This window comes from Geotrypetes seraphini, chromosome 12 (genome assembly GCF_902459505.1).
Source record: "Geotrypetes seraphini chromosome 12, aGeoSer1.1, whole genome shotgun sequence".
Taxonomy (NCBI): domain Eukaryota; kingdom Metazoa; phylum Chordata; class Amphibia; order Gymnophiona; family Dermophiidae; genus Geotrypetes; species Geotrypetes seraphini.
In genome coordinates, this window is record NC_047095.1 from 73,030,061 (window position 1) to 73,043,003 (window position 12,943).

The 12,943-nt window shown below is 47.4% G+C and overlaps 1 protein-coding gene across 2 annotated transcripts in view; it reads right to left on the reverse strand.

Annotated features, from left to right (window-relative positions):
- Window positions 1-12,943, reverse strand: part of CCDC17 (coiled-coil domain containing 17) — a 432,057-nt gene that overhangs the window by 16,657 nt on the left and 402,457 nt on the right. The window contains exon 29 of one of the 2 annotated variants that reach the window (XM_033915896.1): window positions 7,349-7,579. The exons of the other annotated variant lie outside the window; for it this stretch is intronic. Within the exon in view, the coding sequence (XP_033771787.1) occupies window positions 7,349-7,579 (231 nt within the window). The remainder of the gene's footprint in view (window positions 1-7,348; window positions 7,580-12,943) is intronic. 2 annotated transcript variants of the gene reach the window in all.

Consider the following 12,943-nt stretch of genomic DNA (forward strand, 5'->3'; position numbering starts at 1 on the left):
AAGGAAACACACGAAGAATGACACACAAGAGGCCAGAGAGACAGACAGAAAGGAAGACAGACAGCCAGCGTCCAAGGAGAGACAGCCAGCGTCCAAAGAGAGACAGCCAGCATCCAAGGAGAGACAGCCAGTGTCCAAGGAGAGAGAAACAAATAAACATAGACAGACAGACAGCGGCCAAGGGGAGAGAGAGAGAGAAAGAAAGAAAGACAGACACACACATCTAGCACCCGTTAATGTAACGGGCTTAAAGCCTAGTAAGAACATAAGAATTGCCCCTGTCGGGTCAGACCGGAGGTCCATTGTGCCCGGCAGTCCGCTCACGCGTCGGCCCCTCAGGTCCAAGACCTGATAGTGCTCATACCCTAAAACTGTCATACGCTTTTCGCTTATGACCTGTAGAGTAACCTTCTATCTATACCCTGTAATCCCCTTCGCTTCCAGGAAGTCATCCAGCCCCATTTTGAAACCCAGTATTGTACTCTGTCCTATTACCTCATTTGGAAGCGTGTTCCAGGTGTCCACCACCCTCTGAGTGAAGAAAAACTTCCTTGCATTCGTTTTGAATCTGTCCCCTCACAGTTTTTCTGAATGACCTCTTGTTTTTGATGTCCCCGCTAGTCTGAAGAATCTGCCCCTATCCTTCTCTATGCCTTTCATGATTTTATACGTCTGTATCATGTCTCCTCTCAGTCTCCGCTTTTCCAGGGTAAAGAGCCCCAGTTTGTCTAACCTTTCAGAATATGAAAGGTTCTCCATTCCTTTTATCATCCTAGTTGCTCTCCTCTGGACCCTCTCAAGCATCGCCATGTCTTTCTTAAGGTACGGTGACCAGTATTGGACACAGTATTCCAGATGTGGTTGCACCATTGCTCGATACAATGGCAGGATAACTTCCTTCGTTCTGGTAGTGATACCTTTTTTGATAATGCCCAAGAGACAGGAGATCAGGAGAGTCCTCGTGCAAATCAAGTAAGAAACTGCTTAATTTGGAGCACCATTCCAAAAGAAGGAAAAAGCCAAAGAAGAGCCATGAACGCATAACTGCAGTTTATGGTGAGTCTGCCCAATCATCCGACAAAGTAAAAATTTGGAGCAAGCAGTTTAAGTGGGGTAGAGAGTCCATTGAAGATGATCCTCACACTGGATGGCCTGTTGAAGCAACTTCCATAGAAATGTGCAAGAAAGTTGAGGATTTAATTTTGTCAGACGAATTAAGGTTTCCCAAATTGCTGAAGAAATGGGCATCTCAGCAGGTACAGTTTAGAAAATAATGTGTGATAAGTTGGGCATGTCCAAGATTAGTGCAAGATGGGTTCCAAGAATGCTGATGCCATGTCAGAAGGCCACGAGGCTCCAGTGCTGTCAGGAGAACTTGGAGATGGTCTGTGAAGACCAAGTGAATTTTTTTTCATCATTTAGTGACTGAAGATGAGACTTGGGTCTATCACAGAGATCCAGAGTCCAAAATGAAGTCAATGCAGTAGAAGCACAAGTCATACCCCACCCCCCAAAAAAGTTAGAAAATCTGCAGGCAAAGTCATTGCAACTGTCTTCTGGGATGATGGACTTTTGCTTCTGGAGTTCATGCTGCACAAGACAAGCATAATTGTGGAGTTATGCCAACACAATGATCACTTTAAGGGTGTCAATCAAGGAGAAAAAAATGAGGAAACTCATAGCAGGCATGCTGTTTCTTCAAGACAATGCACCAGTGCATACGTCATGACAATCACAGGCTGCTATTGGGTTTCAGCAACTGAACCATCCACCCTACAGTCCTGACCTGGCTCCCTTGGATTATTTCCTGTTCAGAGTTTTGAAGAAATCTCTCCGTGGACACCAGTTTTCAAATTTTCAAATGGTGAAGACATCAAGGAAGCTATGATGTTTTAGTTTGAAGGTCAAATAGAAGAATTATTTTCAAAGGGGTTAGTCATTGCAGGAAAAGTGGATGAAGGGTATGGAGCTATTGGGGAACTATATTGAAAAATACATTTTTTGAAAATTTTTTCCTATTGAGGTAGATAAATTATCGAATGCCCCTCATGTTTCTATGTTTCTATATTCAAGAGGACCAGGGATAGGCACATGGGATCTCTCAGAGAGAAAAAGATAATGGTTACTGCGGATGGGCAGACTAGAAGGGCCATTTGGCCTTTATCTGCCATCATGTTTCTATGTAGATCCTTTTTTATTTTGTTAGATTTTCTTATGTACCTCATTACTACTGTATAGAAAATTCCATGACTAATTATATTTGACTATTTGCATAGGCGCAAGGTCTGTGAGTATTTTTACACCAGTTCTCAAAAGGAAATTCGCATATCTGTATGTGAAGCTTGGGAAGTCATTTCCTACTTTCTGTGCCAGGAGCAGCAAACCTTGAATGAGAGTTGCAGCCGGGTTCTCTGTAGGGACCAAAGATGGCATAGCTCTGTCAGAGCTCAAAAGTAGGAAACACATGTAGCTATTTTAGTGCTAGTATTCTATTTGGAAATAATGGAATACTTAAAGAATTCCAATCTCTTTTGGAGGATGACCAGTGGAAACCATTGGAGTTGGACGTACAAGATGTGCTTGGCATAGTTAAGAAGATGTGTTGTAAACTTGATGTAGTACATTCTTCTATTATGAAATCTATGAGGGATCCTTCTATTCATGTTTGTTTGAGCGTTGTAAATGGCTCATTACAGAAGGGTTGTGTATAGACATAGGGAAAAGACAGTGCTAGTAATAAAATGGAAAATGTTGTCTTTACCGTCTTATGCAAAAGTTAAGTGTAGTGTTTACCCAATTAGTGACGTATCTAGAGTTGTAATGTACTAGATAAACAATTTTGTTTATGTGAACACCATGACACAGATATTGGTATCTAGTACAGATCAAAGCCAAGGAAGCAAACCCCAAGAAAAACTGATAACAATGCAAAAAGTGGAGAAGGAAACCTAAACATCAACCAGAGATAAAGCATTTCTTTAGTGTCCCTCCAGACTGGCAAAGAAATAGATGGGTTTATGTTCTTCTGCCAGCAGATGGAGACTGAGACTTTGACTTTTGGCTGTAGTATAAGTAAGCTGTGCAGTCCCAAGTACAATCAGTCTGTTCTCAATCTCCAGCAGGTGGAATGGTAAACCTTGGTTTAGTGTAGGACCTGTTGGATTTGTTTAGTGGCCTTCTTGTCCTTGTGGGTGCTGGATTGAGCTTGGGGGACCCTTTCAGGAGTCCGTTCAACCTCAGGGATGCCATACTTGACTGGTTGTGTCCCTCCCCCTATTTCCCCCACCTCTCTTAAATTTTTTATCTTGGAGGTGCCACAGCTGTAAGCCTTGCCATGTTCAGGCAAGGCATATAGCTTTGAGCCAGTGGGATCTGCTCAATTGCTCACTAAAGTTGTGTTTAAAAAAAAACCAACCCAAACCTGAAGCAGTGTCAATCTGAAAGGAAGCTTTAAATTAGCTTCAATTGACTTTAATTGATTTTTATTGCTAACCGGCACCAAGAACATAAGAAAAGCCTTACTGGGTCAGACTAATGGTCCATCAACCCCCAGTAGCCCGTTCTCACGGAGGCCAATCCAGGTCACTAGTACTTGGCCAAAACCCAAGGTGTAGCGACATTCCATGCTACCGATCAAGGGCAAGCAGTGGCTTTCCCCATGTCTTTCTCAATAACAGACTATGGACTTTTCCTCCAGGAACTTGTCCAATCTTTCTTAAAACTAGCTATGCTATCCACTCTTACCACATCCTCTGGCAACTTGTTCCAGAGCTTAACTATTCTCTGAGTGAAAAAAATTTCCTCCTATTGGTTTTAAAAGTATTTCCGTGTAACTTTGAGTGTCCCCTAGTCTTTGTAATTTATTCCACTCCGCTCAGGATTTTGTAGAGTTCAATCATATCTCCTCTCAGCCGTCTCTTTTCCAGGCTGAAGAGCCCTAACCATTTTAGTCTTTCCTCATATGAGAGGCGTTCCATCCCCTTTACCATCTTGGTCGCTCTTCTTTGAACCTTTTCTAGCGCCACTATATCTTTAAGGAGAACATAATTGAACGCAATACTGTAAATGAGGTCGCACCATGGGGCGATACAGGGGCATTATGACATTCTTAGTCTTGTTAATCATCACTTAATAATTCCTAGCATCAGGTTTGATTTTTTGGCCGCCGCTACACATTGGGTAGAAGGTTTCATTGTATTGTCTACAACAGGGGTCCCAAAAGTCCCTCCTTGAGGGCCGAATCCAGTCGGGTTTTCAGGATTTCCCCAATGAATATCTATGAGATCTATGTGCATGCACTGCTTTCAATGCATATTCATTGGAGAAATCCTGAAAACCCGACTGGATTCGGCCCTCAAGGAGGGACTTTGGGGACTCCTGGTCTACAATGATACCCAGATCTTTTTCTTGGGCGCTAACCCCCAAGTGGGACCCTAGCATCCGGTAACTGTCATTCAGGTTATTCTTCCCAATATGTATCACTTTGCATTTGTCCACATTAAATTTCATCTGCCACTTGGACGCCCAGTCTTACAATTTCCTAAAGTCCGCCTGAAATTTTTCACAATCCGCATGCGTTTTAACACTTTGAACAGTTTAGTGTCATCTGCAAATTTGATCACCTCATTCGTCATTCTAATTTCCAGATCATTTATAAATAAGTTAAATAACACCTGTCCCAATACAGACCCCTGCGTCATTCCACTGTTTATTCAGAAACAAAAACACCAAATACCTACGACCTACACTAACATGGGATTCCACTCTACTAACGGCAGCAGATCAAGTTCGCAGCCTGGGAGTAACCCTAGACGGACACCTATCCCTATCTAACCACATATCCCAAGTAGTCTCCACCTCCTTCTACTACCTCCGCCAACTGAAAAGGATCAAACCCTACATCTCCACACCAGACCTCGCCCAACTCCTATACGCATATGTCCTCTCCAGAATGGATTATTGTAACTCCCTATTTAATGGACTAACCAAAAATAATATCAAACGCCTCCAACGGGTCCAAAATGCAGCCATCCGCCTCCTACACGACCTCAACTACCACGATTCCATCTCCCCGGCACTCCATGCTGAACACTGGCTCCCAATTAGCCAACGCTGTACTTTCAAAGCCCTGGCAATTGCCCACAAGAGAATCTATTCCACCACCCCCTCCTACATAAAATCCAAGTTTCCCATCTACAACCCCACTCGCACCCTCCGCTCTAAGTCAGAGATACGCCTATGCACCCCCCCCCCCGGAAGATCCCTGCTCACAGAAACTGCCCACAAACGATCCTACAGCCACTTCATTCCACACCTCTGGAACCAACTCCCCCCCCAACTTAGACAACAGAACTCATTATTAACATTCCGTAAATCGGTAAAGACCCTCCTCTTCAACTAAAGATCTCCTCTGTCTTCTCCCCCCCTTACGCCCCACCCCTCCACTCTCCTATCACCTTCCCGAACTCCAGTATAACCCTCTCTTACTCTCTCCACTAACAAATTGTACCTAAACGCATATAACTTTCCTTAAACTAAACTACTGTATTTCCCCCTTCTCTCTTTCTGCTATACTCTCCCTGTATTTAATTCTCTCCAAAATCTATAAATCCAATCACTAAACCTGTTGTACTACTTATATGTCTAGTTACTCCCCACTGTGTATGTTCATTTGTAGACCGTTCTGAGCTACTGGAAGGACGGGATAAAAATCCAAATAAATAAATAAATAAATAAATATTCTCCTCCATTGATGTTTTCCTCTTAGCAGTTTTTACAATGAACACTTTTACCAAGCTTAAAATGCTCATTGTGCTCCAGATGCGCGGTTGATGTGGCTGGCGTGTGTACAAAATGCTCCAGCCATCGCAAAAGGGAATCTTCGTTGGCTTCAGGTACTGGCAAGCAGGGATTCCCTTTGCACATGTATAACTCATCGGCTGCAGGCAGTGGGGAAGCTAGGGCTTCCCCTACCACCCACATAGGGATTTCCCCAGCCGCCAAGAGTCAGGGAAAGCAAAGTTACTTACCTGTAACAGGTGTTCTCTGGAGACAGCAGGGGAATACAGCCACACTTGTTGGTGAAGTCCTCTGACTGAATCTGAGTGCCAGTGCTCTCCCCTAACTAAGTAAGCTTTTGAGCTTAGTGGGCATGTGTAGGAGTCCCTACACTTATAGAGCCCCTCTCCTAAGCCTGACAGTTTTGTCTCTAGCAATGAACAGAATTCGAGATGAGGCAAGTGTGGCTGCATTCCCCTGCTGTCTACGAAGAACATCTGTTACAGGTAAGCAACTGCTTTCTCCAGAGACAAGCAGGGGATATGCAGGCACACTTGTCGAGTCCCAAGCTGAAAAACTGAGAAGGATGGTGGAAAAAATTGATCACAGTGCAATGGGTTTTGTAAGACTGACTGACAAATCAAACATCTTGTGCTAAACTCTGATTCAGGCAATAGTTAAGGTATTTTGGTAGGACCCTTGGTCGACAAACTTCCCATATATAGGGAGAGGTTGAAGGATAGCAGGTTGTGATCTGATTAGGGAACTGGAGACCATACAGTATAGGAGACGAGATGGAGCAAGTTGGATGCTATATTTAGTGTGCGTCCTTTTTCGTGTGTAGGACCAGATAGCTTTAGAGAAAAGGGGAGGACATGATAGAAACATTCAAATACATCACGGGCCGCATTGAGGTGGAGGAAGAAATCTTTTTTCTTACGGGTCCCACGGCGACAAGAGGGCATCCGCTAAAACTTAAGGGGGGAAGATTTCATGGTGACACTAGGAAATACTTTTTCCCTGAAAGGGTGATTGATTGATGGAATGGTCTTCCATGCCAGGTAGTCGAGGCCAATAACCTGCTCGACTTCAAGAGACGTTGGGACAAACAGGTGGGGTTGCTGCAGAGTTATACTTAAAAGATAGACTCTCAAAGGAGGGAGGGTTCTTGAGTGGGTAGACTTGTTAGGCTGCTGGCCCTTTTCTGCCATCATACTCTGTTTCTCTATGTTTAGATCTAGTTGGCTGTCACCACCTCTTCTGGGAGACTGTTCCATACATCTACCAACCTTTCTGTAAAAAAAAGTATTTCCTTAGATTACTCCTAAGCCTATCACCTCTTAACTTCATCCTATGCTTTCTCATTGCAAAGCTTCCTTTCAAATGAAGGAGATTACTGGAGGATACAGGATTGGCCACCATGAGAACAGGATACTGGGCTTAATGGTAATTGGTCTGACCCAGTATGGCTGTTCTTATGGTTCTTATGACTCGACTCATGCACATTTACGTCTCTATCATATCTCTCCTGTCCTGCCTTTCCTCCAAAGTATGGATTGTGTAGATGTACCTGACTTGGGGTCCCATAGTACAATGGCAGTTGATATACCCCAGTGTTACAGTATGTGTTAGTGAAGACATGGAGTGCAGTCCAGGCTTTGTGTCCCAGCCTGTATCCCAATGTGCCACCTATGGCCTCTGTGGAGTCTGCATTGGCATCAGCTGGATACACATTCATTGTAACCTCATACAACTGGAAAATCACTGTCAGATGCTGTTTGTATATTCTGTGCTGGAACACCTGTAAGAAAAGCATATCACAGAGAGGCTCTTGATGCCAGAAACAGCTTGTTCGGAAAAGGTCTCTAATGCAGGAAACACAAGACAGCTGATACATGGGGAATAACAACTTGTTAATATTATATCAACTTCTATCTCCTATCTTGCCTTTAGAAGACATTACTGTTTGGCACATATGATGAATAATTTAATATGATCAACTGCTGTATGTTCAGTATTCTTTATCTTTTGTTAACCGCTCTGAACTGAGAGGTAACTGGAGTATATAAGTTTTAGGTTGTTATGCGCCTCTTTATGATGCCCAGCATCCTGTTGGCTTTTTTCGAGGCATCTGCACAGTGCGCAGCAGCCTCGAAAAAAGCCAACAGGATGCTGGGCATCATAAAGAGGGGCATAACAACCAGGACGCGGGAAGTCATCATGCCATTGTATCGAGCGATGGTGCGTCCACATCTGGAATACTGCATTCAGTATTGGTCGCCGCACCTCAAGAAGGACATGGCGGTACTTGAGAGAGTCCAAAGGAGAGCAACGAAACTGGTAAAAGGGCTGGAACACTGCCCATACGCCGAGAGGTTGGATAGGCTGGGGCTCTTCTCTCTGGAAAAAAGGAGGCTCAGGGGAGATATGATAGAGACCTTCAAGATCATGAGGGGCATAGAGAGGGTGGATAGGGACAGATTTTTCAGACTGAAGGGGACAACAAGTACGAGGGGGCATTCGGAGAAACTGAAGGGAGATAGGTTCAAAACAAATGCAAGGAAGTTTTTTTTCACCCAAAGGGTCGTGACACTTGGAATGCGCTACCGGAGGAAGTGATCAGGCAGAGTACGGTACAGGGATTCAAACAGGGATTGGACGGATTCCTGAGGGATAAAGGGATTGTGGGATACTGAGGGAGGAGCTGGGATGTAACACAAGTATAGAAAGCTAACCAGGTAATAAGTATAGAAACCCAACAGGTCGTGCATGTGCAAGACCGGAGAGTTAGGACTTCGATGGGAAGATAGGACTTCAATGAGAAACCAAGGTGGCAAGGGAGCCCCTTCTGGTGATTCAGACAGGTCGTGACCTGTTTGGGCCGCCGCGGGAGCAGACTGCCGGGCAGGATGGACCTATGGTCTGACCCGGCGGAGGCACTGCTTATGTTCTTATGTTAAGTTATATGCCATGTTCCATTTTTATTTGATCTATCGCCAGACTTACTAAATCTCCTTTCGTGGATGATCGCCCTTCCAACGCCACTAGGAGAAGTCTTAATAAAAGGTCATCTCCTGCTGCTATGGGACAAGAACTGTGCTATTGGTCCCACAGCAGCAGCTCCTGCTGCTGGAAAAGGAAGTGACTTTTGGAGCCACAGCCATGAAATGCTCCTACAGCCATTTTTTCCCTCAGCTATGGAACCAGTTGCCTGCACAGATAAGGTCAACTGGACTTGCTGATGGCCTTCCGAAGAGCAGTGAAGACCTTCCTCTTCTGCTAAATCTGCCTTCAGCAGACAGATGACTTCATTAAGCTTCCTTCTATGTGCTCCTTGTTTGTAACCAGTCATGTCCTTAAATTTACTGTGTGAATGTCCTATTGTAATCTGTTCTGAGCTTCCGGGAGGATGGGATTGAAATATTTAATTAATTACAGTGGTGCCTCGCATAACGGACGCCTCGCACAGCGAACGCTGCGCACAACGAACTTTATGTCTTGATCCGTACAACGAACTTCGTTTCACACAACGAAGTCGCCCGAGCTGCATCCTTCCGCGCAGGCACTGCGCTTAACTGCCCTCTCTCCGCCTGGTTCCCTCTTGCCCCCCCCGACTCCCCGACACGATCGGGGCAAAAAGGAGCCCAAGCCCTCTTGCCCCGCCGATTCCCCAACTCCCCACACAATATCGGGCCAGGAGGGAGCCCAAGTCCTCCTGGCCACGGCGACCCCCTAACCCCACCCTGCACTACATTACGGGCAGGAGGGATCCCAGGCCCTCCTGCCCTCGACGCAAACCCCCCCTCCCCCCAACGACCGCCCCCCCCCAAGAACCTCCGACCGCCCCCCCAGCCGACCCGCGACCCCCCTGGCCGACCCCCACGACACCCCCAACCCCCTTCCCCGTACCTTTCTGTAGTTGGCCGGACAGACGGGAGCCAAACCCGCCTGTCCGGCAGGCAGCCAACGACGGAATGAGGCCGGATTGGCCCATCCGTCCCAAAGCTCCGCCTACTGGTGGGGCCTAAGGCGCCTGGGCCAATCAGAATAGGCCCGGGAGCCTTAGGTCCCTCCTGGGGGCGGGGCCTGAGGCACATGGGCCCAACCCGACCATGTGCCTCAGGCCCTGCCCCCAGGAGGGACCTAAGGCTCCCGGGCCTATTCTGATTGGCCCAGGCGCCTTAGGCCCCACCAGTAGGCGGAGCTTTGGGACGGATGGGCCAATCCGGCCTCATTCCGTCGATGGCTGCCTGCCGGACAGGCGGGTTTGGCTCCCGTCTGTCCGGCCAACTACAGAAAGGTACGGGGAAGGGGGTTGGGGGTGTCGTGGGGGTCGGCCAGGGGGGGTCGCGGGTCGGCTGGGGGGGCGGTTGGAGGTTCTTGGGGGGGGGCGGTCGTTGGGGGGAGGGGGGGTTTGCGTCGAGGGCAGGAGGGCCTGGGATCCCTCCTGCCCGTAATGTAGTGCAGGGTGGGGTTAGGGGGTCGCCGTGGCCAGGAGGACTTGGGCTCCCTCCTGGCCCGATATTGTCGGGGAGTTGGGGAATCGGCGGGGCAAGAGGGCTTGGGCTCCCTTTTGCCCCGATCGTGTCGGGGAGTCGGGGGGGCAAGAGGGCTTGAGCTCCCTTTTGCCCCGATCGTGTCGGGGAGTCGGCGGGGGCAAGAGGGCTTGGGCTCCCTTTTGCCCCGATCGTGTCGGGGAGTCGGGGGGGGCAAGAGGGCTTGAGCTCCCTCTTGCCCCGATCGTGTCGGGGAGTCGGGGGGGCAAGAGGGCTTGAGCTCCCTCTTGCCCCGATCGTGTCGGGGAGTCGGGGGGCAAGAGGGCTTGAGCTCCCTCTTGCCCCGATCGTGTCGGGGAGTCGGGGGGGCAATAGGGCTTGAGCTCCCTCTTGCCCCGATCGTGTCGGGGGTGCCAGGGACCACACGGAGTCACCCACCGTACCACCCGATACGGGTAAGCGCAGGTATCGGTGGGTGGCTTATTTGCGGGGGGGTGCCTTATTTTACATTTTTTTCTAAAAAGGGGGGGCTGTCTTATTTGATGGCCCTGCCTTATCATCGGGGAAACACGGTAGAAAAAAAAAAAAATGAACAGTTAAGTCCCAGTTTTTGCCGCTGAGACTCTGCCCTCTCTCACTGTAAAATTAGACTCTACTTAGTCTGTCTTTAAATTTAAAAAATGTGTGTTGTTTTAAAAAACAATTATGTTTTTAGATGTATCTAAATAAAAATAATAACCAAAAATTTATCTTTTTTTATGTCATCTTAGCATATTTTATGCTACAGAACGAATTATTTTTTTTAACATGTATTGTTATGGGAAAACGCGTTTCACACAACGAACGTTTCACATAACAAACTTGCTCCTGGAACGGATTAAGTTCGTTGTGTGAGGCACCACTGTAATTGGGGGTGTTGTATGGGCAGAACTGAGGGTGAGCTGGGAGCATTCCCTAAAATCTCCTGCAGAAAAATAGGGTCCTTAGCAGCTCTGTACAGCGTATCTCATAGAACCCAGGCAGTTTTACAATGATGAGTACAATTGTTTTAAAGTAGTTTACAAAAAAAAGTAAATGATACATAACAAATATTTGAGTATCTGAATGTAAACTGCTTAGGTTATAAGTGGTGTACAAATATTAAAAATAAATATCACAATATACAATAATACAAGATTACCAATAAAATCAAACAGAAAAATAAACAATGTCTGAAATTCTGAGGACTTTTCTTAGATCAGACTAGAGAGCTGCACGGGAACGGGGATGACAGGAATCCCGCAGGACCTGCGGGGATCCCGTGGGTTCCCCCTTCGGGTCACGGGGATCCCGTGGGGATGCCCCCTAGAGTCACGGGATTCCTGTGGGGTTGGATGCACTCGAGCCACGAGGCTCGTCTTCTGTTCCCTACCTATCCTGCCACAGCACACAGCCGACCGGAAGTCTTCCACGATGTCAGCGCTAACGTCGGAGGGAGGGCTTAAGCAAAGCCCTCCCTCCCTCCGACGTCAGCGCTGACATCGAGAAGACTTCTGGTCGGCTGTGTGCTGCGGCAGGGCAGGTAGGAAAAATTCAAGGCAGTGGCGTACCAAGGAGGAGGGGGGCAGCCTTAGGGGGGGTGCAAAGCCGGCCAGATTCCCTTACCTTCATGGCGCTTTCCCCCAACCGACCGACAACAGGCCCGGTCCGACAAACCTCCCTGCCTTGTAGCCGCGGATCTTCTTACAGCAGGGAGGTTTGTCGGACCAGGCCTGTTCTGTTGTCAGTTGGGTGGGGAAGCACCACATAGGTAAGGAGCAGGGAGGTAGAAAGGGAGGAAAGGTGGAGTGGAGAGGAAAAGACGCTTAAGGAAAATGGATAAAACTTGAGGGGGGAGAAGGACACTGAAAGAACTCGGGAAGACAGTGGGGGGAGAAGGACGCAGAAAGCACATGGAGAAGACAAAGGGGTGGAGAAGGACGCTGAAAGCACATGGGGAAGACAAAGGGGTGGAGAAGGATGTTGAAAGGACATGGGGAAGACGGGGGAGAAGGACACTGAAAGCACTGGGGAAGACAGAGGGGGAGAGGGACGCAGAAAGCACATGGGGAAAACAAAGGGGTGGAAAAGGACGCTGAAAGCACATGGGGAAGACAAAGGGGTGGAGAAGGACGCTGAAAGGACATGGGGAAGACAGAGGAGGGAGAAGGATGCTGAAAGGACATGGGGAAGACGGGGGAAGAAGGACGCTGAAAGGACATGGAGAAGACAGAGGGGGAGAAGGATACCGAAAGCACATGGGGAAGATGGGGGGGAGAAGGACGCTGAAAAGAAATGGGGAAGAGAAAGTGGGGCGAAGACGCTGGCAGGGAAGAAGACAGAGATGCCAGACTATGGGGGGAGCGGAGGGAAGAAGATGGGTGCCAGACCAATTTGGAATTGGGGAGAAAGGGAGAGGCACAGTAACAGAGCAAATGGAAGACGCAGAGAGAAGAGAGATAGTGGATGGAAGGAATTGAATGAGAACATGAGGATAGCAGAAACCAGGCAACAAAGGTAGGAAAAAAAATTCTATTTCTTTTTTTTTTTTTGCATCAGGATAAAGTAGTATATTAGTTGTGTTGATAAAAATGTATAAACATTAGAGGCTTTGGTAGAAATCCATTTACAAAGTATGTATTTTTCCCAAT